Source organism: Onthophagus taurus, chromosome 5 (assembly GCF_036711975.1).
Source record: "Onthophagus taurus isolate NC chromosome 5, IU_Otau_3.0, whole genome shotgun sequence".
Taxonomy (NCBI): domain Eukaryota; kingdom Metazoa; phylum Arthropoda; class Insecta; order Coleoptera; family Scarabaeidae; genus Onthophagus; species Onthophagus taurus.
This window is the reverse complement of record NC_091970.1, coordinates 12,478,179-12,503,991: the sequence shown is the minus strand read 5'-3', so window position 1 is coordinate 12,503,991 and position 25,813 is coordinate 12,478,179. Positions and strand designations below refer to the sequence as shown.

At 35.1% G+C, this 25,813-nt stretch overlaps 4 protein-coding genes across 4 annotated transcripts; 2 read left to right on the top strand and 2 right to left on the bottom strand.

Moving 5' to 3' along the window:
* Nucleotides 1-4,233: 4,233 nt before the first annotated feature.
* On the bottom strand, nt 4,234-5,542 carry LOC111420664 (regulatory particle non-ATPase 11). The gene is made up of 2 exons (XM_023053709.2): nt 5,182-5,542; nt 4,234-5,127 (listed from the first exon to the last, which is right to left on the bottom strand). The coding sequence occupies exons 1-2, from the start codon at nt 5,357-5,359 to the stop codon at nt 4,370-4,372; spliced, it is 936 nt and encodes a 311-aa protein (XP_022909477.1). The 5' UTR covers nt 5,360-5,542; the 3' UTR covers nt 4,234-4,369.
* A 471-nt stretch (nt 5,543-6,013) lies between these two features.
* Nucleotides 6,014-7,712, top strand: LOC111420668 (cell division cycle-associated 7-like protein). The gene is made up of 3 exons (XM_023053712.2): nt 6,014-6,605; nt 6,685-6,891; nt 6,945-7,712. The coding sequence occupies exons 1-3, from the start codon at nt 6,534-6,536 to the stop codon at nt 7,656-7,658; spliced, it is 993 nt and encodes a 330-aa protein (XP_022909480.1). The 5' UTR covers nt 6,014-6,533; the 3' UTR covers nt 7,659-7,712.
* A 5,722-nt stretch (nt 7,713-13,434) lies between these two features.
* On the top strand, nt 13,435-13,944 carry LOC111420663 (uncharacterized). The gene has a single exon (XM_023053708.2). The coding sequence runs from the start codon at nt 13,435-13,437 to the stop codon at nt 13,942-13,944; it is 510 nt and encodes a 169-aa protein (XP_022909476.2).
* Nucleotides 13,945-18,077: 4,133 nt separating this feature from the next.
* LOC111420154 (uncharacterized) lies at nt 18,078-24,530 on the bottom strand. The gene is made up of 2 exons (XM_023053077.2): nt 19,663-24,530; nt 18,078-19,617 (listed from the first exon to the last, which is right to left on the bottom strand). Exons 1-2 carry the CDS (start codon nt 22,997-22,999, stop codon nt 18,683-18,685), a joined length of 4,272 nt encoding a protein of 1,423 aa, XP_022908845.2. The 5' UTR covers nt 23,000-24,530; the 3' UTR covers nt 18,078-18,682.
* Nucleotides 24,531-25,813: the final 1,283 nt, after the last annotated feature.

The window sequence follows — 25,813 nt, the reverse complement described above, 5'->3', positions numbered from 1 at the left end:
GATGACGTCTTACCAACGTGACTTGTAGATTTGAGCAGGGAAGAAAGACAAAATATGTGGCTGCAAAATGTTGGGTGTCCAGCACATTTTTTCCAACAACTTTCATTTGGTTTATTTTTATGTAAAATGAACCGTTTTCGAGATAATCGCTTGTCTCACTAAATGGACCAGCCTGTATGTATATTTTATGTAGTTTTGTACTTTTATGTAAGTTATCCAAATTTTAGTAAAATTTCTTAATCTTGAACAATCATAAAAAAATTTTCGTCTCAAATTAAAGACTATGTTTCAATTAAAACACATAATAATATGACTACAAGTAAAGAATACCTATTGATTCAAAAAAAATCTTATAGCAAAAGAAGACCACATGTTGTAATATTCGTTTTATCAAGAAAAAAGTGTCAGTATTACAAAATAAGAAAAACAAAAAAAAAACAATTCCACAATTGTAGTACAGTAAAGCTCCGCTAATTCGAACACCCCCAAATCCGAATTCCCTTGTAATCCGAACAAAATTAGAAAACGTGAAATTTGCATTATGTCCCTTGCAATCCGAATTGCTAGAAGATTCGCTAATCGGAATTAACGGTCTTTTTGTGTGGCCGTTTAAACAAGTTGGAACACGTTTAGTTTTATAGTTTATAGTTACTTGTTTACGTTATACCAACCCAATTGTACTCCACTTATCCAACCTATGGATCAAAATGCAATTCGTTTAACGAAAGTGTATTACCGGAAAAGTCTCTTAGAACATGTTTTATCTATAGAGGAAGACGATATTTCCAAAGCACTGAAGAATATTTCTATTAAGGATGCTGTGTTCATGCTTGCCAATGCTTGGGACAAACTATCGGCTAATTTAATAGCAATTAAAAGTAAAACATGAGAATGCTATTAAAAGCTTCAGTACATGTATTCAATGGGCGGAGGAGAATGCAGTCGATTTAAACATCGTAACAACCCTTAGAATTCTACGGCAACGCGCCATGAAATTTAAACAAGACTGCATGCGACAAACAAAGTTGTTTGATTTTTTTTAAATAAACTGTATAAAACATGTATTGCATATATTATCTAGTACAATAAATCTATAAATAAGTATTTATAAGACTTTTTTGATAGTATTTAAATAAGACTTCAATAATCCGCATGCTTCCATAATCTGAATTGAGCTGGTTTTAATTGATTCGGATTAGCGAAGCTTTACTGTACATCTTTTGTGGTACATTACTTGTTTTATTGTATTATCTGACATGCAAATTGTCATGTAACTGTTTTTGGTCTGTTATTTTGTAATACTGATAGTTTTTCATAGTTAAACATCACTAATGTATGTGTTTTAATTGAAACAATCTCGTCTGAGAAGAAAAATTTCTTTAGGTTATTCAAACATAAACAGAGATAAAAAAATCAAAAATACCACTAACATGGCTTAAATTTAACTTTATATTTAAATGACCTACATAAATTATTATTAGAATGTTTATGTTTAATTTGTTTACAAATAAGAATTTTATTTTAGTTACCAGTTTAATATATTTTGTATAAATATATACTAACTATATTTAATGCATACCTACTCTTATACTTACTTTATTTGTCCTAATCAATGAGAAAACAGAATCGTAGAAATTATTGATGGATAATTTTGAAATTTGGTACAGTAGGCGTAAGTAACAAGTATAGTACTTCTATTATTAGTTTTTCTACCTTAAGGTATGATTTTGTTGCAGCATCCACTGTCTGCGCCCCGAGTGGTATGGTCAGAAATGCTTCCTCAGCATATGCTATCTTCTGAGGAAGCATGTATGAGCATATTGTCTGGAATGCAGATGCTAAACGCCAACAAAATTATGTCTTCAGGTTTTCTGAAACGTCAACGAAACCTTTCAGAAATTACATTTAAATGTTTATGATACATACTAGTAATGTAATGTAAACGTAAACAGAAATAATTCAAAACCGTTAATGAAACATTTTAGTAATGTACCGTAATTGTCAACTGTATGTTGCAGAAACATTTCAATAGAAATGTTTCAATGAAACATAAAAAGGGCCGGACATTAGCAGTTTCAGACACGTTTCAACTATGTTTCAGAAATATGTCGAAGAAACATTTCATGTTTCAATAATATGTATCAGAAATGTTTCTGAAACGCAAATTTGTTTACTGGGAACAAGACCTGATTTATCTTATGCAGCTTCATATTTAAGTCGTTATCTAGATAAACCGACAGGTAAGCTTTGGCAAGCTGGAAAAAGGGTATTACGTTACCTAAGCAATACAAAAGATTTTGGAATAGAGTTTAAAAAGGGAACTAATCAAATAGAAGCTTATAGCGATGCAGATTGGGCTGGAGACAAGAAAACAAGAAGAAGTGTAAGTGGATTTATTGTTATCATTCAGGTAATCCAATAGCCTGGCATTCTAAGAAGCAAAATTGTGTTGCCTTGTCCTCAATGGAGGCCGAATATATCGCGGCAAGTGCGGCAGCACAAGAACTTATAAACTTAAAGGGAATTCTATCAGAATTTGTGGGAAAGGACACTATAGATATTGTACCGGTTGTACTCAATATTGATAATCTTAGTGCAATATCAATGATGAACACTTTTGAAAATTCTAAGCGAGGTAAACATATAGATATACGATTTTATTTTATAAAGGATTTGTGTGAGAAAAAAGAAATAATTGTAAAATACGTTAGTAGCGATAAAAATGTATCTGATTTATTAACAAAACCGTTAGGTAAACAAAAGTTCATTACTTTAAGAAAAACTATTTTGAAAAATTATTAGTTGAGGCGGCGTGTTAGATATAAAATGTAATGTAACTAATTCTAGGGACTTTTAAAGTATTATTGTTAGGTTGGTATCCATGAATAAGTTAAGTAAGCCGTAAGCGAGAAAAACCGAGCGTGCTGTAAAATTTCAATAACAAGTTTTAATTAAACTACGTTCTTAATAAAAAGCAGAGTTTCAATTATAACCCATAATACCAACAACTTTTATCAAAATCAACATTTTTTTATGTATAATTGAAAGGTGTAATAAAAACTATAGCATTCCATTTAAAATAACGAAGTTGTGGTCTACTTCCGGTAGACCGGAAGTGGTGGGCATCTTGAAAATATTTTAGATTGAAAGTTTAGAATGAACAATCCATGCTACCAAAATTTCAAACCTCTATGAATAGTGGAACCTAAAAAAGTTCTAACGAACCAGTTACGTGAGACACCCTGTATTATGTATCAGTCATGCAGTGAGCCAGATACAACAAAAAAATGACCAATTTTTGTCCTCCTAAATTTGAGAAATTGACCACTGTGTGGTATACGGGCGAACATAGGCGATGCGGCTTCTATATATACAATTTTTTTGAACGTTTCAATGAAACATAAAAAAGGCCGGACATTAGTAGTTTCAGACACATTTCAACTATGTTTCAGAAATATGTCGAAGAAACATTTCATGTTTCAATAATATGTGTCAGAAATGTTTCTGAAACGCAAATTTGTTTACTGGGGTGGTTTGAGTTAGCATGTGACAAGTAATAATAAAGTAAAAAATTATAAACTTTTTTTTCATTCAATAATCCAATAATCAAATCATTCAAACCTTAACTTTATCTTATTTCATTCCATTATCATTTCGGTTAATCTTATCTCAAACTTATCTTTTTCGCCATTGTCAAAGATAAAAATTCAGTTTTTGTGGAAAAATTCACCAAAAAATATGTCATGGATTTATAATTGTTTCCATTCGGAAGAAAGTAAATTTCGCGAACGCGAATCAGGTTACATTCGCGAATTAACGAAAGTTAGCAACAACTTAATCACAATAACGCACGAAAAAATAGCGATAGAAGAACGTTATCGCGAAGACCTTAATCGCTGGGAATCCAAAGAAAACGCGTATCACGACAAAATCAACGAACTTCAAGCTTTATTACACCAACAAGACGTAGTTATGAAGCAGTATCAAATCTACGAAGGGAATTTCCAACAAGATAGAGTCCAATTACACGAAATCCAGAAGAATGTTGAAGATTTAAAACGAACGGTGATAAATCAACGGGAAATCATTGAAAAATTAGAAAATGAAAATCGCAAGTTTTTGGGAGAAAACGATTCGGGATATTCAAGCGAAATTAGCGGACCCCACATCACCACAGCAATTTTAGTTTAAGATAAAGTGAGGTTATTATTATTTTTTGTAATCAAAATTAAGTTATTATTTCTGAAAAATTCTTTTTATTCCGCACTAAAATAATACAGATTAATCAAAAAGAAAAAAATGCGAAAAAATAAAACCAAAAAATTAAAAAAATACATTTTATGCCTTAAATAAGTAAAAAAATCCATTTTTACTTAAACACAACAGTATCCAACATAGCTCCAAGACATTGCACGATGTTATTAGTCATTAATAAATCGACTTTTTCCTCTAAATGTCTTTTCGGGTCTTGTTTTCCAACGTTTTTAATCGCTAGTTGTTCGGGGGTCATTTTTTCCTCATCCTCTAAAGCTTTGTTGTAATTTTTAGCTAACTCTAGCATATCAGAGACGGTTTTTTGGTTCACAGAGCAATTTTCTTTATAATCCGACAAGGTTAACCCATCCATCCAAGACTTTTTATGCAAATTTAACAACATTTTTTGTTCCAATTCATTTTTACGGTAATTTATACTAATTGAGTAATAATGCCGGTTTAAACCATGAATTAAAGCTTGAACAGAAGGCTTTTGAAGGTGGCCTAAATTTGATGTTGTTTGTCTTGGCTCTTGCCCCAACACCATCATGTTTGGGTTAATTAATCGAAAAGCATCAATAACAACTTTTCCCTTCACTGATTGAATTGGATCCACAACTACAGCCACTGCACGTTCTGAGAGAGCTTCAAATGATTGTTGGGTGTTGATATCAACACCTGATAACCAACACCCAAAACCTGGATGAGAATGGTACCAACCAACAACCATCTCTGGTCTACCAGTTTGTCTTAACATATCCAACATTTTTGCTTGAAACACAGGATCAACAGCTTCTACACTAACCCCAGTACCAGTTTGAGGCATAGCAAATACATCAATAACACGCACCGTGTAATCATCAACAAATTCACCTGAATAAATAAAAAATTAAAAAAATTTATAATTTTAAGGTTATGTCAACTCACCAAGCATAAGTCCCATAACTTCCATTGGAACACCAGCTCGACCGTGTTTTAACATTTTTAATAACGCCAAAGATGAGATGTAAACTTGCTCGGCTGTATCAACAACGGGGGCATCGCTCGGCGGCGGAGCTTGGGCTAAACCGGGCATTCCTCCACCTAACCTCAAAAGACGATCCATTTCTTTAAAGAATTACACCAAAATTATAATTTAGAATATTTCTTTTATATCGCGATGATGATCGAGGAAAATTGCGAACTATTTAAGCAAAAAACGGCTTCTTTGTGTTTATAAATCGAGTTTTAAACGAGTTTTGTTGGAGAAAATGCAAAATCACTTCTATTTGACGTTTGACAGTTATATTTTGTATTGTGTGTTGTCATCGTGTCGGTAAAGTAGGTAATTGTTGAAAATTTTATTTTATTAATTAATTGTTTTATTTATAGTTTCAATAAATTATTAAATATCTTAATTAATTTTTAAATGGCCACTTTTATATCTGCGCCTGTAGAGGTTACTTTTTACCCAAGTTACAACTTCATGTAATTCTTCAATAAATTAATTAAACTAACAATTTTATTATTAATAGTGGGAATGATGAGAGACAGCAATAACAATTATTGCCAGTATCATTCTTTTAATTTAAAAAGTATAGATTCAAAATCGTTTTATATTTTTAATTTGTCGCTAACTTCAACTATTAAAACTTAAAGTTTCTTCAGAATGACAGATGAAAACGTCATTTTAAAGTGATTTTTTTTAAGAGTATAATAAAGTAATAATGGTAAGATTAAATAATTAGTTATAATTGAATTTATTATAGCATTGTTTCAGCTAACGTTATAATGGGTTGGAAGCTCGTTGGATGCAATCTCACATGTCATATGATGCAGTAATATTCAAATGTGGTGGCATTGCCAACCTGTCGGAACGTTAATTGGAGCTACATAGTATACTTTCCAAACAGTTATTCTGTGGTTGGAGCTATTATTACATAAACCCAATCCAACCGGTATTCTAGTGGTTTGGTTCTTAGCTGAATAATTCTAAAATATCCCTAACAGATGGCGCAACATGCGTTCCATTTTTATCTCCATTTCTACGAAGCTATTTTCTATGGTGCACAGTTAGAAGGCGCAGAGGTCGGTGAAGTAACTTAATAATCTATTTTAATTAATTTTTAAAAAAGCGAGACTTTTATTTTAAAGTACATCTAAGTAGATTATTTCAACCTTAAAAAGAAACCTACTTTATCAACCTCACCTTAGTGTCAGCTGTCATTTTTGTAATTTTAACGTTTTATTTAATTCTTTTTGTTAATATTTTCTTTAATTTTAATAAAACCACCAATAAAATGGATTTGGAATCAGAAGTTAGTGATTATGAATCACTTCGTGAACAAAATATGAAGGAATTACAAGCTTTGGTAAGATTAAGATTAATTTATTAATAATATAACCTCAAATTAATTAAATTTAAATTTAATAATTTTTCTTTCAATTAAGATGTCTCAATTTGAAACTCCTGATTTCGACGATACCATGGATGCTATTAATACATACGAAGAAATTAAAAAGGGGGCGAAACGTAAACGGGATGGTGGAGATTCGACTTTTCGATGTAGCGTTATGGTTCCGTTGGAGACGAGGCGTTCTTCTAGATTAGCAAAAATCACTCCTAAGTATTCTTATTTAGATTTGCCAGATGAAAAGGTAATCTTTTTAAAATAAAATTGATTTAATAATTTTTTTTTTAACAATTTAAGTTAATAAAAGATTCAAATTATGATGATGTGGACATTGAAGATCTAGAAAAACCACTTTACCACCCACGAAAACGCTCAAATTACAAAACCTCGAATTCAACTCCTTTTAAAATCGTACCTGTGGAATTAATCACAGAAAATTATTTAAAAAACATAGCATCTCGTACAACAAAAAAGATTTACTCCCAAAACGGCACTTCCTGCCATCAATGTCGCCAAAAAACCATGGACAGTAAAACTTATTGTCGTAATTCTGAGTGTGTTGGAGTTCGAGGCCAATTTTGTGGGGTTTGTTTAAAAAATCGTTACGGTGAAGATGCCAAAAACGCTTTATTAGATCCAAATTGGAAATGTCCACCCTGTAGGGGTCTGTGTAATTGTTCGATTTGTCGAGCTCGTGAAGGAAAACGCCCTACGGGGATTTTAGCACCTTTAGCTTTTAAGCATGGACATAAAAGTGTTAAAGATTTTTTGTTTAGTTTGAATGGGAGAGGGGATTTTGTTGAAAATTGTGATGAAATGGAAAATTGTAAAGATGAAATTTATGAAAATAATTGTTTATCAGGATGTGATCATTTTGATTTAATTGGTTTTGATAAAGATGGGTTTGCGGTGGTTTTGGTTAATGACAAAGATCGGATTTGTGATCGAAAAGGTGATTTATTAGGGTTTAATAGTGAAATAAAACCTGTTTTAGTACTAAATAGTAAGTAAAATGTGTTGAATTGTTTTAAAAGTGCCTGAAAAGTATTAAAAAGTTATTAATTATTTTATTATTTTTTTAATTCATTATAAATTACCTATAATCTGTGCCAAAAGTGAAGGCTCCTCAATTAGAGATTCATATAACATGTACTATCGCCCCTGCCTTATTTGCTACATGGCGTAAAAGACGGAAAACAAAAAAAAACGAAGTTGAGGTCCATTTCCGGTATAACCGAACGTTGAAGAAAACTGAAAATGTTTAACTGAAACGAGCACCTCGTATAAACGCTATATGCAAATTTTCAGAAAAATAGTGCCAGTAGTTTGTCACATACATATACAGGTGTTCCGGTGACTCGGGGCATAAAATTAACCTCATATACTAGAGCAAAAATGATGACGATTCGTGAAAAAAAATTATTATAAAAGTCTTCAAATGGCCAAGATATGACCGGTGTGAAAACAGCACGCCATTTTAGCGAGATCACCCGGTATACAGTGGAGTCGGTTTTACACGCTCCAATTTGTAAACAACAAAACTACAGAAAATACGACTGTTATATTAATTCTAAAGGTCGATCAATTTGAAACAGAGCAATAAATACATTTGAAAAATTACCGTAAATAAATTGTCTTGCTCCGATTTCGTAAAGGCTGTCTTACCCTCATATTAAATATTATAGCCCTGTGTTAACGACGGCAGCCCCCAAAGATCTGATAGTTGCTAAATATACCGAAATATCCCACCTGTCGAATAGGGTGGCCAGATTTACTTGCTCCAACTTCCTAAGGGCTCTTTTATTCACCCCCATATTAAAAAAAATCGCCCTGTGTTAACGACGGCAGTCCCCAAAGATCTGATAGTTACTAAATATACCAAAAGTTAACAACGAATAGCATTAATGCTCAGCATAAAAACATAAAGCATAAGAACATGGGATGTTTTAGTATATAATTTTTTTAATATGGGGGTGTATAAAAGAGCCCTTAGGAAGTCAGAGCAAGTAAATGTGGCCACGCTATTCGACAGGTGGGATGTTTTGGTATATTTAGCAACTATCAGATCTTTGGGGACTGCCGTCGTTAACACAGGGCGATTTTTTTTTAATATGAGGGTGAGACAGCCTTTACGAAATCGGAGCAAGACAATTTATTTAAGGTTCGTACAGCTACACCCCCCATTCAAGATATCAGCATTTTGATACTACCATAATTATGTACTATTTATGTACTAATTTTGTACTACATTAAAAAATTTTGTACTAATCATTTAGTATTTTTTTTATATATGTCAAAGTGGGGGGTGTAGCTGAACGTTCAGTTATACCCCCCCCTTCATATACAACCTCCCTTTCAAGATATCAGCATTTTGATAGTGCCATAATTTTGTACTATTTATGTACTAATTTTGTAGTACATTAAAAAATTTTGTACTAATCATTTAGTATATTTCTTATATATATCAAAGTGGGGGGTGTAGCTGAACGTTCAGTTATACCCCCCTTTTAAGATATAAGCATTTTGATGGTACCATCGTTTTGTGCTATTTATGTACTAATTTTGTACGGCATTAAAAATTTTTGTACTAATCATTTAGTATATTTTTTATACAGTGTGTCCCAGGATTGTGTCCCCGTAAGGTATAATTGACGATAAATTTTTGAATTCAAATTCCATCTTTTGCAATTAAAGTCTGGATATTTTTCTAATATTCCGTTTTACAATGAAACCAAATGATCTGAGTGAACTAACAATTATCATTTGATAGCTTAGCTTTAACCTATTGTCAAATATTACTTGATCCTGTTTACATTACAACGTTAAATATTTATAGTGCAGTGCTATGGATTGAGGAACATTAGTTACAATGCAGTTTTAAGGCAATTTGAGGAAAAATTTGGATTTTTAGTAGATAAAAAAACAATTAAGAGAGTTGTTAAAAATTTTCGGAAACGGGCATGTAGAAAATAAAAGGAAGGAAAAAAAACTTTCAGATGAACATGATGCGGGGTCGATTGTTGCAGTAACGAACGCAATGGATTACGGTAAGGTGTCGTTAAGAAAAAGGGCAGTTCAAGTCGGTATAAGTAAATCCCATTTACAAAGAATTTATCAACAAAAGAAAATATTGCCGTATAAACCAAAATTTAACCACACTATCGAATTAGGCGATGAAGCAAAACGTTTAAATTATTGTTTGTGGTTTGGGTACAAAATTTTGAGACAGAACTTTTTTAAAAAACATAATATTTTCGGACGGAGCATCGTTCACCACTAATAGAGTGGTAACATCACAAAATTGTCGATTTTGGTCAAAGAATAATTCACATTATCGCATAGCTTGTAAACGTCAGTATTCCCAGAAAGTGGATGTGTGGTGTGCTGTTTCGTGAAACGGTGTTATTGGACCTTACTTCATAAACGGCAATTTGAATCAACACCGATATTTAGAAATACTAGAAAATTATATTAACAATAAATTATATTTTCAACAAGATGGTTGCGGCCCACATTCGACCATTTTAATTAGAAATTATTTAAATACGTTATTTGGAAAAAATGGATTGCTAGATATGGTCCGCAACCATGGCCGCCAAGAAGTCCGGATTTATCTATTACGGATTTTTATTTTTGGGATTATGTAAAACAAAAAGTGTACGCTGAAAATTTTAATAACAATTTAGACCGTTTAAAACAAAAAATTGAAACTGTTATTAGAGAAATTCCGTTGGACCATATTAGAAAAAGTTATAAACAATGTCGGAAAAGGGCTGAATTATGTGTTAGTGTTGGTGGTGGTATCATTGAATAAGCTTTTATGTTAATTTAGTTTAGATCGAAAATGTTTTGTTAATCTTATGATTTAAAAATCTGCATTTTGCTTTTATAGCCTAAATTAATAAAATTTGGCATATCGCTATAATTTAACATAGCAAACATTTTATCTTAATCAACTTTTGTTGTACATTGCTCAGAAAGACCACTATACCTGCAACGGTTAACAAACTTCTTGCGTTAACTTTGGTACTTTGAGGACATTTGACGTAAAACTTGGTTATATTTCGTTTTATGACATCCAGACTTTAATTGCAAAAGATGGAATTTGAATTTAAAAATTTATCGTGAATTATACCTTACGGGGACACAATCCGGGGACACACTGTATATATCAAAGTGGGGGGTGTAGCTGGACGTCCAGTTACACCTCCCTTTTAAGATATCAGCATTTTCATAGTGCCATAATTTAGTGCTATTTATGTACTAATTTTGTACTATGTTAAAATTTTTAGTACTAATCATTTAGTATTTTTTTTTATACAATTGTTCCAACTTGTTGGTACCCCCTTTTTTCTTTTAAACTATAACTACCACAGATTTGTTATTGGGCACATCGATACAGGACAAAAAGGTTTACTTTATGAAGTTAGTGTTGTTACTATATCACTTCCGGTTAGACCGGAAGTAGATGATTTATAAATTATAATATATATATATATTTAACAGTTTTTATTAACTTTTTTTTTACAATACAGGGTCATCCACGACGACCGTCCATTAGAACTTTACAGGGTTCTGGCCAAAACAAAAATTTGAAAATTCAGATTTAAGTATTATTAATTGCGTTCTCTTCGTCTAAAATATTTTCAGATTTCTAGCACTTCCGGTTATACCGGAAGTCGCCGCCTACTTTATTTTTTTAAATGGAATACCCTATATATTTTTACATATTTGTGTTTGTCTGTTTTCAAGGTTTATGAATAACTTTACTTTTTGCAATTTGATTCTGCCGTTCTCGAGTTATTCGAATTTTTCTAGAAAAATCTGCTCCAGCAGACATTTGTTAAAAAAATCAGAGAACACTCGATTTTTGAGATATCAATTTAGGATTGAGAACATGCGTAAGCAATATGATAGAGTATGTTTGGTGCCGAGTACGGCTGTCTAGAAAGTTTGGTAACTTTAATACGGTACGTTAACTTTTCGAAATTTTGAAGTACCATAACTTAATTTTTTTAAATGGCACCCCCCATATTTTATTACTTAGTCGTGTTCGGTGTCTCATTTTACATCTTTTATATCCCATATGTCCTATACCTAACATTTATAGTTTGGGAGATAATTAGGGTTTTTTGAAAAATGCACACATTTATCGATATTTAACCTAGTGTGCCATGAATACCTAGTGTGACCTAGTGAATCCATCCAGGTGGAAATCTTCACCTTCGAACGATATCTTACAGGGTATATCGTGTATATTTGTCCGTTTAAGGCTGGACCCCTCTGTGTAAGGGTTGATCCACACTGTGATGCCGTTCACGGTTCATTCTCGGTCCGATCAAATCTCATTGTGTCTACACTACTAGTGTAACAATCAGTCTGTCTCGATCCACGGTCGACATAGGACGTTGATAAAACTCGCCAAAAAATGGCATTTAATTTTTCAGTTGAAGAATTAGCAATAATAGTCATTGTTTTGGATGAACAGGATACAATTAAAAAAAAAATACAACGTAAAATGAAGAAAAGAAGAATGTGGATACATCCCAGTTTATTAACGAGAAAAGAAGAAGGCGAATATTATACTTTATATCGTCATTTGATAGACGAAGAAGACAAATTTTCACAATATTGTCGAATGGACTCCGGAACATTCGAAATGATGTTGAAAAAAATCGAGCGCAAAGTTTCAAAAATAAACACTTGTTTTCGTGAGGCGATTTCTCCACGAGAAAAAACTAATGGTTTGTTTAAGGTAAGTAATGAAACGTATTACAAAATACGTTACAAAGTTATATTATAATTTTTTAATTATTATTATATTAATTAATAATTATTATTATTATTTTATATTATCAGTATTGCTAGCTGGACACATTTCATATGCGTAATGCGTTGACAACGGAAATGAAAAATGAGGTGGGTGCATGGATTCAGAAGAAGTTAATGGTTTTGAAATAATTGTTGATGTTGTTCCACCGCCTACGTGAGCATGTGTTGTTGTTGGTGATAAGAAGGGCGAAGAAGCAGCTGTAATATATTTTTCTTCAATTTCACTCACAAGAGTGAATACTTTAATTTTTATATAATGTTGATCAACAGCAGAACATTTTTTAACTGTTCCAGCGATTAACGCAAAAAATTGTCGATGGGGTGTGGTTTTTCTTCGTGGGCTTTTTTATCTAGAATATACTTCATCAGAATCGATGATGCATTTTCCTGTTGAATTTCTGTATTTATCGATTTACTTTTTTTGCGAGCCGGCGGCGGTACATTACTCTTAAACGTATTGGCAGGATCAATGTCTTCTTCACTGCCATCAATTTCTTTTGACACCGTTGCTCGTCCATCTGTTTCTCCGATATGCATGTCAGGAATGTTTTCGTTATCTTCTTCCTCATGGATAGTTGATATCCGTGGTCTGTCACAATTTATAAATGCGTTTATAAATTGCATTTGGTCTTGATATCGCCATTTACAAATTTTTGTAGCTGCTTGGCCACTTTTGGACTTCATCTTAGCAAGGTATTGCCGATATTGAGCTCGTAGTCCTTCCCATCGATTCTTTGCTCCTATGATGAAAAGAAACTATGTATAGTAGAAAATAAATACTTTGAAATCTTTATCTACAGGGGATTTCTACCGAACAATTGCGTTTAGTTATCGCCTTGGCCATTCGACAGTACAGAGCATCGTTCTCGAAATTTGCGGAGCAATTAACGAAGTGTTATTAACAGAGTATATTTCAACTCCATCTCAAGAACAATGGTTACAAATAGCAAATGAAATGTGGAGCATGTGGAATTTCCCAAACTGTTTGGGAGCTCTAGATGACAAACATATAACAATAGAAGCTCCAGCAAACAGTGGATCTTTATATTTTAATTATAAAAAGACGTTTTCGATAGTTCTTTTGGCGTTAGTAGACGCCAATTACAAATTTGTTGCTGTGGATATTGGGTCATATGGAAAAAACAGTGATGGTGGAATTGTTGCAAATTCTGCACTGGGAAAAAGACTGGAAAATGCCACGATGAATGTTCCAATAGATTCACCTCTACCAGGTACAAACATAATAGCACCGTACGTAATATTGGCAGATGAAGCATTTCCGCTAAAAAAATATTTAATGCGGCCTTACCCAGGATCGAAAAATGTTGAAGATAATGCGAAAAGAATATTTAATTATCGTTTGTGTAGAGGAAGAAGATTAGTTGAATGTGCATTCGGTATTTTATCACAGACTTTTCGCGTGTACAATAGAAGACTCAGAGCTCATCCTCAAAATGCATCTTAAATAATTTTAACAACATGCATTCTACATAATATTATTAGAAATACACTGTTGGAAATAATTCACGAGCACACCCTATATAATCTGAACGTGTGAAGATAAATCCATAATATTTGCGGAGCACAAAGCTTTACTGTAGACGAGTTTATTCAGCGAGTTTCAAGTTGTTCCGTCGCGGCATTGTTGACTGAGCCGCCCTTCCAAGTGGAACATTCCGTCGCTATGGAGACCGAAGTGGATGGAAAATACCGGTCGTTTTTAGTGTGGTGTGAGGGACCACATTGTTATCGTACTCTGTGCGCAATGGATGAGCGATCGCGTTACTTAAGCGAGTTTGGGCGAGGAATGTTTGTGGGTATGTACATTGAAGGTGTATCGTTCCGTGAAATTGCGCGTCGTCTCGAGCGGTCGTTATCGGCAGTGCAACGGGCATGGCGAGGATGGTCTGAGGTAGGACATAGGTACCTACAGCCGCGGCCGGGACGGCCCTGCGCGACCCCAGCACACGAGGATCGCACTCTTGTGCTCAGCGCTTTAGCGTCGTGTGCGTCCTCCTCAAGGCAACTTGGAGCTGTTTGGCCACCGGCAGGGGAAGACTCACTCACTACGCGAACTGTATGGCGGCGTTTGGTAGATAGTGGACTGCGCGCGCGTCGTGCGATACAGCGGATTCCAGTAACACCCGAGCACCGCAGCATACGTCACGAGTAGGTCGACGCTAGGCATTAGTGGGTTGCCGAGTAGGACATTTTGTTTTCCGACGAATCAAGATTCGAATTGAGCACCGGTGATGCGCGAATTTTAGTTCGTCGGAGACGTGGTGATCGTCTACTCGAGCAGTGCGTGCAAGAATGCCCTATCCACCGACAACAGAGCATTATGGTATGGGGTGCTATTACACATGGTGGACGTACATGTCTGCTTCGTGTATAGCAGACCATGACGGGTCAACGATACGTAGATGAGGTGCTACGGTCCGTTGTGCTTCCCTACGTTCGGCGGCGTCCAGGTCTCCTATACATGCACGACAATGTCCGAACGCATATCGGACGTATTGTACAGACCTTTGTGGAAGAGCACCGTAAACGAATGCTTCCTAGGTCAGCTCGTTTTCCGGATCTGAGTCCAATCGAACATGTTTGGGAAATGACTGGTCGGAGACTTCAACGTTATCCGGCTTTCCCGGCTAACGTTTTGGAGCTATGGAGGCGAGTTGAGGTGGCATAGTTGGCCATCCCTCTCGCTACAATACAGCGACTTATAGACTCCATGCCACGTCGTGTAGCGATGGTATGCGAAGCTCACGGGGAATACTCTCGCTATTGATGTTTCATCTCCCAGCAGAGTTGTGCCGCTCTCCATGTGAGAGTAAGTTACACTACTTTAGTACTACTTCCATACCAAATTTTATTCCGCTAGACACACGCGTTCAGATTATACAGGGTGTGCTCGTGAATTATTTCCAACAGTGTACGCGAATCGTCAATTTAGAGAATAATTTGGAATGCATTAATACTAAACACGTGCAAAATCTAAGAAGACAAGGAGGAAATGCACAGGCAGAAGCATTTCAGACAAGGGAAATGTTTAAAAATTTCTTTAACTCTCCAGAGGGTTCAGTACCGTGGCAAGAAAATCTTGCGATGTAATAATAAAGCCATTAAATAAATATCAAATTTTGGATAACTTTTGTGTTTTTACTTACCAGGTAATCCAACTGCTTCTTCAATCTCGTTCCAGATTTTCCTTTTATAATGATTGTCACTATAGTACTGTGACTGCAAATCATATAAGTCGCGTTTATCTTTTACTAATTCAATAAGTATTTCATCTGGAAATAATAAATACAAATTTATATTCAATTTCTTTCAACATAATTATAATGTAATTATTTCTTATTTATAATCAAATGTTATAAATTACACGCATAAATACTTACCTTTTTCAGAATTCCACGATTTAATACTTGCCATGACTAGAAAAAAAAACGTAACGTCTCGCTGCACGACCGATGAAAGACCGGTGTTGAAACAAACGTGTATTCACACTGTTAGTATAAGTCATGACAGTTCCGATCTCGTTTCAGTCAAATATTCTTTTTGACGAACCGGAACCGGCACGACGATATTTAGCCTAGTGTGTCATGAAAAACAAGCCTTCTCAATGAGTTCTTGTCAAAGACTCACTTGTGCAAAAAGTCAAATGCAACAAATTTGCTTCTATTCTTCTAAATCTACCTTTTGTCATCGGAGGTAAATGCGGATAATTTTCATTAAACATTCTGCAAGTTCTACTAAGAACTTTGTCGCACTTTTCGTGCACAAAAAATAAATTATGGATTTCTTTATTTGTATAATCATTATTTACGTTATTAATATCCATTTTAACTGGTTTTAGACTCACAACCATCAAACAACGGAAATCAGACTTTGACGTGTGTCAATAAGTCATTAAACATTTGTTTTCCATGGCTCACTAGGTTAATATCGATATGATATGTGAGCATTTTTCAAAAAACCCTAATTATTTCTCAAACTATTAATGTTAGGCATATTACATATCGAATATAAAAGATGCAAAATGAGACGCCGAAGACGACTAAGTAATAAAATATGGGGGGTGCCATTAAAAAAAAAGAAGTTATGGTGCTTCCAAATTTCGAAAAGTTAACATGTCATAGTAAAGTGACCAAACGATCTAGACAGCCGTTCTTGGCACCAAAACATACTCCATCATGTTGTCTAAGCACGTTCTGAATCCTAAACTGATCTCAAAAATCGAGTGTTCTATGATTTTTGAACAAATGTCCGCTGGAGCAGATTTTTCTAGAAAAATTCGAATAACTCGAGAACGGCCGAATCAAATTGCAAAAAGTTAAGTTATTTATAAACCTTCAAAACAGATAAATCCAAATATGTAAAAATATACAGGTGTTCCATTTAAAAAAATAAAGTAGGTGGCGACTGCCGGTATAACCGGAAGTGCTAGAAATCTGAAAATATTTTAGACGAAGAGAACGTAATTGATAATACTTAACTCTGAATTCTCAAATTTTTATTTTCGTCAGAACCCCAGAAACGTCTAATGACCGGTCTCGCTGAGACCGTATAATATACGTATATACGTATAATTTGTTTTTTATTTAAATCAATTGTCATTGCCAAATTTTTATAAAAAAACGGTCTGTACCACCCTAGATACCATGTTCTATGACCACGCTTTATAATATTTTCCACTAAATAATAAGTAAGGTTGTGTATATTCTAAACGAAGTTGTCACTTTAAAGACGAAGCCACTAATCTCTCGTCACTTGGCTAATATCTACGTTTTGAAATTAAAACTCGTGAGCAATATATTAAGATAACATAATTAAGTGCTATAATTAAAATTTGAATATTGTTTAAAAATCAGAATTACTGGAAGAATCTGAGTCTTCCGCTAGTTGGATGATGAGTTGAGGAGGTAAATCAGTTATTAATAAATTTCCCATTAATGTTGTCCAATCTTTTTTAATTACTTCTTCACAGTGGCGAACACTATTTGCCCACATCTCCGGAGTGTAATGACCAAGAGCTTTTTGCCAAGTCTCCTTGACACGACAGATCTTTTTCTCCGAGCTGGACTGAACATGTTTATTGTAATAAGTTTTTAAGAACGCCCAACATAGTTCAATGGGATTATATTGGCAATTGTATGGAGGAAGGCGAAGAATAGTATGGCCATGGTCTCTTATTAATTTGTCAATTTCAAAGGATTTTTCAATTTGAGGCTTGTAATAACGGATTATTTCCCATAACGATTTTTTTATTTAAGGTTGGTTCAAACTGTATACTATGTTCAGTTAACCATTTTTTCATATCATTTTTTTTGTGCAGAAACTTGAAGCTTTCTCGATTTGTTTTGAGTGATATCCATTACTACCGCACACTTCGCACCCAAATTATTTAATGCTGGAAGTAATTGATTTTTCACCCATTCCATAAAAATAATTGACGTCTTATTTTTATGATAATCTCTGTGCTCCGTGTTGTCACTGAGCAAGAGATCGCAATTTGGCAAAAACCCTGACGAAGTGCCTGCGTGCAAGATTGTAAATCTTTTTCCTTCGCCTTCTGCTCTTTGCGGAATACCGAATTGTTAAGAAATAGTCGAGACCGGCGCGGGAAAAATCTGAGACGCTTATAGAAAGTTACTTAAAAACGCGGGGGTTAGAAAAAAACTGTCAAAAAGGAAAAATCTTACTGTTCTTGTAGAATAAGTAGAAGTATCTCTTCGAATAGCAAATAAAAGCCGAAGTGCTTCTATCGAACTTGTGTATTAACACGATTGAAACTACTTTTTAACGAAAATTACACGGAACGATTTATTACGCTTTTTGATGTCAACTACAACAACTCGTGAGAACAACTGAATAACAATAACGAATAAAATACGGAACGGCCGACTAATATATAAATTATAAAAACTTTGAACATTACCGCCCGCCTTGCCGAATGGCAACAGAAAATTAAAAAAAAAAAAATACAATAATTTGAAAATTGACCCTAACTGAAATGATTACAAACTAAATAAGAAAAAAATGGCGGCAGGAAAACAAACTTTTACATTAAATAAAGTAATGAAATAATTAGAAAGAAATTAACAATAAAAGACTGAATTAAATGAAACTGAATGAAATGTGAAAAAATAACTAGAATTGAATAACATTACTAATTTGTACAATATGGCAAAATGCTTAACTTAGCGAACGGACGAACAAGCGTTGAATTCTTCATACGTAAGAAGTGTCGATCCGACAATTTTTCGAAGATGGCCTTTAACGGATTTTACTCCGGCCTCCCACTTTCCACCGAAATGTGGTGCTCCGGGAGGATTGAACTTCCATCGAGTGCCGTCGCAGCTCAAGAGACTAGCCATTTCTTTCCATTCTTTGGACGCTGCAGAAAACATGGAACGCAGCTCACGGTCAGCTCCAACAAGATTCGTGCCACAGTCGCTGTAGAGGCATTCACTGATACCTCTTCTTCCGGAAAATCGCTTGTACGCAGCAAGAAATCCCGAAGTTGAATAATCTGTGGCCACTTCTAAATGGACGGCTGAAGTGGCTAAACAAACAAACAGAATAAGATAACCTTTATACGTCTTACTACCACGTCCTCGAAGATGCTTCAAATGAAAAGGTCCGGCGTAATTAACACCGGTGTGTAGAAACGGGCGGGATGATATGACTCTTGAAGGCGGAAGTTGGCCCATCAACTGCTGGCTGATGACTGCTCGTTGTTTCGCACAAATCATACATCGATGAATGAACGAACGGACAGGTACTCGCCCTCCAACGATCCAGAAATGGCGTCGGATTGAAGATAAAGTTAGTTGAGTTCCTCCATGCAACGTAGCTCGATGATGTTTGTCGATCAGAAGAATCGTAATTGGCGAATCTTTTGGAAGGATGATTGGATGCTTCTCATTCCAATCCAAATTTGAAAAGCGAAGGCGCCCGGTCACTCGTAGAAAACCTTTACCGTCTATGAACGGAGAAAGTCGGAAAAGAGAACTTGAACGCGGCACTACACGGCCCTCCGTTAGAATTTGAATTTCGTCCGAGAAATGAAGTTGTTGACACTCGCGCACCCAGAACATTAAAGAGTCGTTCAGTTCATCAGGAGAAAGTATGTCTGAAAACTTTGAATTAGTCTTTACTTTATGAAAAAATCTCTTACACCAAGCAGTGACTCGCAGAAGCTTGTTCAACGACGAATATTTCAACTTTAAATCCCATCCTTTTTTCATAGCAGTTGCGGTGTTGGATGTATGAATAGAACGTGCTTCTGGAATTTCTTTGGCATCCGAATTGGTCCGAAGAGATGGCCATTCTGAGGGTGGTGAGCGAAGCCAAGACGGTCCATTCCACCATAACGTTTCGGCTTCAAGTTTCGTCACTGAAACTCCACGGGAAGACAAATCGGCTGGGTTTTCTTTCGTCGGAACGTAGCGCCAATGAACATGAGAAAGCTCCTGAATTTCTGTTACTCTATTCCGGACGAAATCTTTCCATCTTGAAGGATGACTGCAGATCCAAGAAAGTGCCACCGTAGAATCGCTCCATAGAAAAATTGGAACTTCGTTGAAATCCAGTGTTGCTCGAACGCGTTTTATCAACCGAACTAACAACACGGCGGCGCACAATTCAAGTCGCGGAATGGTTACGCGTTTAAGAGGTGCCACTTTCGTTTTAGAAAAAAGAAGAGAAACGCGAACATCATCAGCTCTTGAAACGCGAAGATATACTACCGCACCAAAGGCACTAGTCGAAGCATCCGCGAACCCGTGCAATTCAATCGAAGAACAATCGCGAGTAATTCCAAGCCATCTCGGAATGCGAATTACCGGACACGTTTGAAAAGAGTTAGTGTATTCGTTCCATTGAAGAGAAAGGTCATGCGGAAGGATTTCGTCCCATTCGAGATTGCAAGTCCACAAATTTTGCATAAAAATCTTCGCAGTTACAATGATCGGAGAAAGCCACCCGAGGGGGTCGAATAAACGCGCAATGAATGATAGAACTTTACGCTTAGTAAGTTCTCGGAAGTCAAAATCGTCATTATTGAAACAAAATAGAAAGTCATCGGTCGAATTGTTCCAAAGAATACCCAATGCGCGAGGGGAATTGTCATCTTGAACACGCAACGTTTCTGTATCGGATAGAAGGTCTGAAGGAACATATGCGAGCGCTTCTGAAACATTTGAAATCCACTTTCGCGCTAGGAAACCGCCCGCCTTTAAAACTCGATTTAATTGAAAGATTAATTCTTGAACTTCATCAATGTCATTAGCACCGGAAATGATATCGTCCACGTAAGTGTCGCGAAAAAGAGCAGAAGAACCGAGAGGCTGCTCTTCAACATGTTCTTCCGCTAACTGTCGAATACAACGAATTGCGAGATACGGCGCGCATGAAAGTCCGTACGTTACCGTTGTCAGGTCGTAACTTTGAAGAGGTTCCGAAGGATTTTCACGCCAGACGATTCGTTGAAACTGCCAATCATCTTGATGAACGTCAATTTGACGATACATTTTCTCTAAGTCACACGCGAACGCGACGGGATGGCGTCTCCACCTTAGAAGAACGTCAACAAGTTCACTTTGAAGTTTCGGACCAGTATGAAGACAATCGTTTAACGATAATCCAGATGATGTTTTTTGTGATCCGTTGAACACGACACGAAGCTTAGTAGTCGTACTAGATTCGCGAATCACCCCGTGATGCGGAAGATAGAAGTTGGGTGATTCGACTGGCACTGTAACGGGACGCATATGATTTAAATCGAGATATTCGCGCATAAATTTGCTATACGCGGTCTTGAAGCTTTCATCCCGTGCGAATCTTAACTCGGAACGAGAAAAAGTCTTAACAGCGATCATATAAGAATTTCCCAATTCACGCGGAGACTTTCGAAATGGTAAACGAACAATAAAACGTCCAGAGCTTTCACGCGAATGTGAATTGACGAAATGTTTTTCACAATCAATTTCGTCGGTAGATAAACACGGCTTAGAACTTGATTCTTCTTCTATCGTCCAGAACTTTTGCATTAAATCCGCGAATTCACGATCTATCGAACACTGAAAACCATACGGGTTGAAGTTTGACTGTGATTGATTCGACAGTACGCCGGAAAGAATCCATCCAAACGCGGTTTGCTGGGCAATCAAAGAACCATCACTACTTCGTTTAACACCATTTTGAAGAATTTTAGAATATAAACTCACACCAAGAATCAAATCAATTCTTTTTGATGATGAGATATCTGAATCGGCTAACGGTAAATTCAGTAGCTCAATCGGTAACTGAGCAGAATATTTTTGAGGTAAATAAGCGGTTAATTTCGGCAATATTAATGCTTCTTCGTTGAATGAAAGAAATGGATTGAATTGCGAACTTAATTGAATTGTAACAATTCCGTTTGAAATACTTGTACGTTGCGAACCAATTCCTGAAATAGGAATACTTGCTGGTTTTCGCGGAAGTTGAAGCTGTTGTACAAGTGACTCGGTGATGAAAGAAACTTCGGATCCTTGATCAATAAGGGCTCGAACGATAACGGAATGTCCACGCGATGATTCAATCCGTACTAAAGCTGTAGCCAACAGTACCGGAGCATGAATGTGGTGCGAATGTAAAAGATGATTCGATACGGTTAAGTCATTAGCGGTGATGCTCGGTTGTTCTTGTATGGGCGCGAAAACTGTTCCTGACTTTGAAGGTTCAACTGAAGATTGTATTCTAGTTGAAGTTGAGCGTCGTGGCGCGTCGTGAAGAGACGTATGGTGAGATTTGCGACAAACGCGACATCGTTTAGAAACGCGACATTTGTTGACGGTATGTGAACCAAGACAATTGAAGCATAATTTTCGGGATATCACAAAATCCTGCCGTTCTGCCGGGCTTTTTGAAAGGTAAGCCGGACATGAAGAAATGTAATGCGCTGAGTTGCACATAACACAACCATTTACAGGAGAATAAGCATTATGAGCTTTCACACTAGAGACTTTTGAACCCGTTGAAATGGAATACACTTTACGGCTAGATTGAAGATTTTCGACAGCTTCCAAGGTGTGAATACGGTTCATCAGAAAGTCCTCAAGCTCATCAAACGTTGACGGATCGCGATGATTTCCAATCGATCTCTCCCATTCTTTAACGGCGTCTGTATCTAATTTTCGTACGATTAAATATACGAGAATATAGTCCCAATGCTGAATCGGACACTTCAATACTTTTAAGGCACCGAAAGCTTCTTTAATTTCCCCGACAAGACGTTTAAGTTCGCTAGAAGAATCAGTCTTTACGGCACGCGCGGAAAATAAAATCGATAATTGAGTCTCAATTAATAACCGTCGATTTTCATACCGGTCAATCAATATTTGCCACGATCTTGAAAAGTTATCACCGGTAACAGAAATGTTTTTTAATAACTGAGCGGGTTCACCGGTCAAACTCATTTTTAAATATTGAAGACGTTCGACATCGGTAAGGTCTTCATTGTCATTGACCATCGTAGAAAACAAGTCCTGAAATTGAGCCCAATTGGCGTATTTACCGTCGAAAGTTGGAAGGTCAATTTTCGGTAAATGACGCGAACGCGATGACGAATGACTGACGTTTGAAACTGGTTTTGTATCAACTTCCGGGGTCGGAGACAGCGGAAGAGGATTTAATAAATCAAGCAATGTCCCCTTAGCATCGAAATAAGTTTCCTCACATTCAGAAAAAATGTCCTCGGTGAAATATATCGTATCCGAATACTTGTCGCGATACTGAATTAATTGTTTATGAGCATTATTAAACTAATCCCAATTAGTCTCAAGTCGTTCCAAACGACTTTGAAAGTTCCCGCGAGTACGTTTAGCGATCGCGAGCTTTTTCAAATTATCTATTGTCCGAGAAATTAACCCGTGAATGTCATTTTGCCGTTCGAAAATCGGGTTTAAGTCAATTTCACGAGCGGTCGCACTGGTAACGTAAACACACAATAACGAAAATGAAAAATCGAAAAATACTCAAAACGTCTCAAAAAATCTCGGCCTTCTCTCCGCACTTCCGGTTATATCCGGCTCGAAGGACCAAAAAATGTTAAGAAATAGTCGAGACCGGCGCGGGAAAAATCTGATACGCTTATAGAAAGTTACTTAAAAACGCGGGGGTTAGAAAAAAACTGTCAAAAAGGAAAAATCTTACTGTTCTTGTAGAATAAGTAGAAGTATCTCTTCGAATAGCAAATAAAAGCCGAAGTGCTTCTATCGAACTTGTGTATTAACACGATTGAAACTACTTTTTAACGAAAATTACACGGAACGATTTATTACGCTTTTTGATGTCAACTACAACTCGTGAGAACAACTGAATAACAATAACGAATAAAATACGGAACGGCCGACTAATATATAAATTATAAAAACTTTGAACACGAATCTTTCATTTTCATTGATAAACTTGGGTGCCATTTTCGTAAATCCAAGTTTCGTCAAGAAAAACAAAAGTATACTCTCCGGATTCTAGGTATTGCAAGTATGTCTTTAAAAATGTAATTCTTTTTGAAACTATATGTGGTTGTTCAATTAACACTTTTCTATTGCTAATCTTTTTATATCTATATCCCATAGATTTTATAATTTTATGTAATTTTGATCTACCATTAGTAAAATCATATTCATTTCTTGCAAAATTAAGTAAATCATTAAGATTAAAATACTGTTTCTTTTCATGCAATTTTTGTATTTGTCTTCCTAACTCTTCTTTAATAAAATATAAATTATTATCCGTTTTGTAGTTCATTTTACAACGCCCTTGTGTTTTTGGTTTTTTTACAGTTTGATATTTTTTGTAGGTTTGAATCATTTTAAAAACCGTCGTGCTGTGAACCTAATACAATTATGTTGAATATAAATTTAATTTTAAAACTCAAGTGCAATACACATACATCAAAAATATGTGAAGCTTTATCACATACAGTGTGTCTCCGGATTGTGTCCCCGTAAGGTATAATTGACGATAAATTTTTGAATTCAATTTCCATCTTTTGCAATTAAAGTCTGGATGTCATAAAACGAAATATAACCAAGTTTTACGTTGAATATCTTCAAAGTACCAAAGTTAACGCAAGAAGTTTGTTAATCGTTGCAGGTAAAGTAGTCTTTCTGAGCAATGTACAACAAAAGTTGATTAAAATAAAATGTTTGTTATGTTAAATTATAGCGATATGCCGAATTTTATTAATTTAGCATATAAAAGAAAAATAGAGTTTTTTCTTGAAAATTTTTTTCTAATATTCTGTTTTACAATAAAAGCAAATGACCTGAGTGAACTAACAATTATCATTTGATAGCTTAGCTTTAGCCTATTGTCAAATATTAATTGATCATGTTTACATTACAATATAAAATATTTATAGTGCAGTGCTATGGATGGGGAACATTAGTTACAATGCAATTTTTAAGGCAATTTGAGGAAAAATTTGGATTTTTAGTAGATAAAAAAACAATTAAGAGAGTTGTTAAAAAATTTTCGGAAACGGGCAATGTGGAAAATAAAAGGAAGGAAAAAAGCTTTTAGATGAAGTAAGGTGTCGTATTATAAACCAAAATTTAACCACACTATCGAATTAGGTGATGAAACAAAACGTTTAGATTATTGTTTGTGGCTTGGGTACAAAATTTTAAAAGACAGCACTTTTTTAAAAAACATAAAAACATTGCGGCCCACATTCGACCATTTTAATTAGAAATTATTTAAATACGTTATTTCGAAAAAAATGGATTGGTAGATATGATCCGCAACCATAGTCGCCAAGAAGTCCGGATTTATTTATTATGGATTTTTATTTTTAAGGTTATGTAAAACAAAAAGTGTACACTGAAAATTTTAATAACAATTTAGACTGTTTAAACAAAAAAATTGAAACTGTTATTAGAGAAATTCCGTTGGACCATATTAGAAAAATTGTTATAAACAATGTCGGAAAAGGGCTGAATTATGTGTTAGCGTTGGTGGTGGTATCATTGAATAAGTTTTATGTTAATTTAGTTTAGATCGAAAATGTTTTGTTAATCTTATGATTTAAAAATCTGCATTTTGCTTTTATATCCTAAATTAATAAAATTCGGCATATCGTTATAATTTAACATAACAAACATTTTATCTTAATCAACTTTTGTTGTACATTGCTCGCAGAAAGACCACTTTACTTGCAACAGTTAACAAACTTCTTGCATTAACTTTGGTACTTTGAGGATATTCGACGTAAAACTTGCTTATATTTCGTTTTATATCATCCAGACTTTAATTGCAAAAGATGGAATTTGAATTCAAAA

What these genes read in the sequence shown, in the direction of transcription:
- LOC111420663 (XM_023053708.2), top strand. Translation starts at nt 13,435, where the DNA reads ATGTGGAGCATGTGGAATTTCCCAAACTGTTTGGGAGCTCTAGATGAC.
- LOC111420668 (XM_023053712.2), top strand. Translation starts at nt 6,534, where the DNA reads ATGGATTTGGAATCAGAAGTTAGTGATTATGAATCACTTCGTGAACAA. An exon ending in TGAAGGAATTACAAGCTTTG is followed by an intron (nt 6,606 to 6,684) that starts GTAAGATTAAGA and finishes CTTTCAATTAAG; the next exon opens with ATGTCTCAATTTGAAACTCC. An exon ending in TAGATTTGCCAGATGAAAAG is followed by an intron (nt 6,892 to 6,944) that starts GTAATCTTTTTA and finishes TAACAATTTAAG; the next exon opens with TTAATAAAAGATTCAAATTA.
- LOC111420664 (XM_023053709.2), bottom strand. Translation starts at nt 5,359, where the DNA reads ATGGATCGTCTTTTGAGGTTAGGTGGAGGAATGCCCGGTTTAGCCCAA. An exon ending in AGTTATGGGACTTATGCTTG is followed by an intron (nt 5,128 to 5,181) that starts GTGAGTTGACAT and finishes TTATTTATTCAG; the next exon opens with GTGAATTTGTTGATGATTAC.
- LOC111420154 (XM_023053077.2), bottom strand. Translation starts at nt 22,999, where the DNA reads ATGGTCAATGACAATGAAGACCTTACCGATGTCGAACGTCTTCAATAT. An exon ending in TCTGCGAGTCACTGCTTGGT is followed by an intron (nt 19,618 to 19,662) that starts GTAAGAGATTTT and finishes CAAAGTTTTCAG; the next exon opens with ACATACTTTCTCCTGATGAA.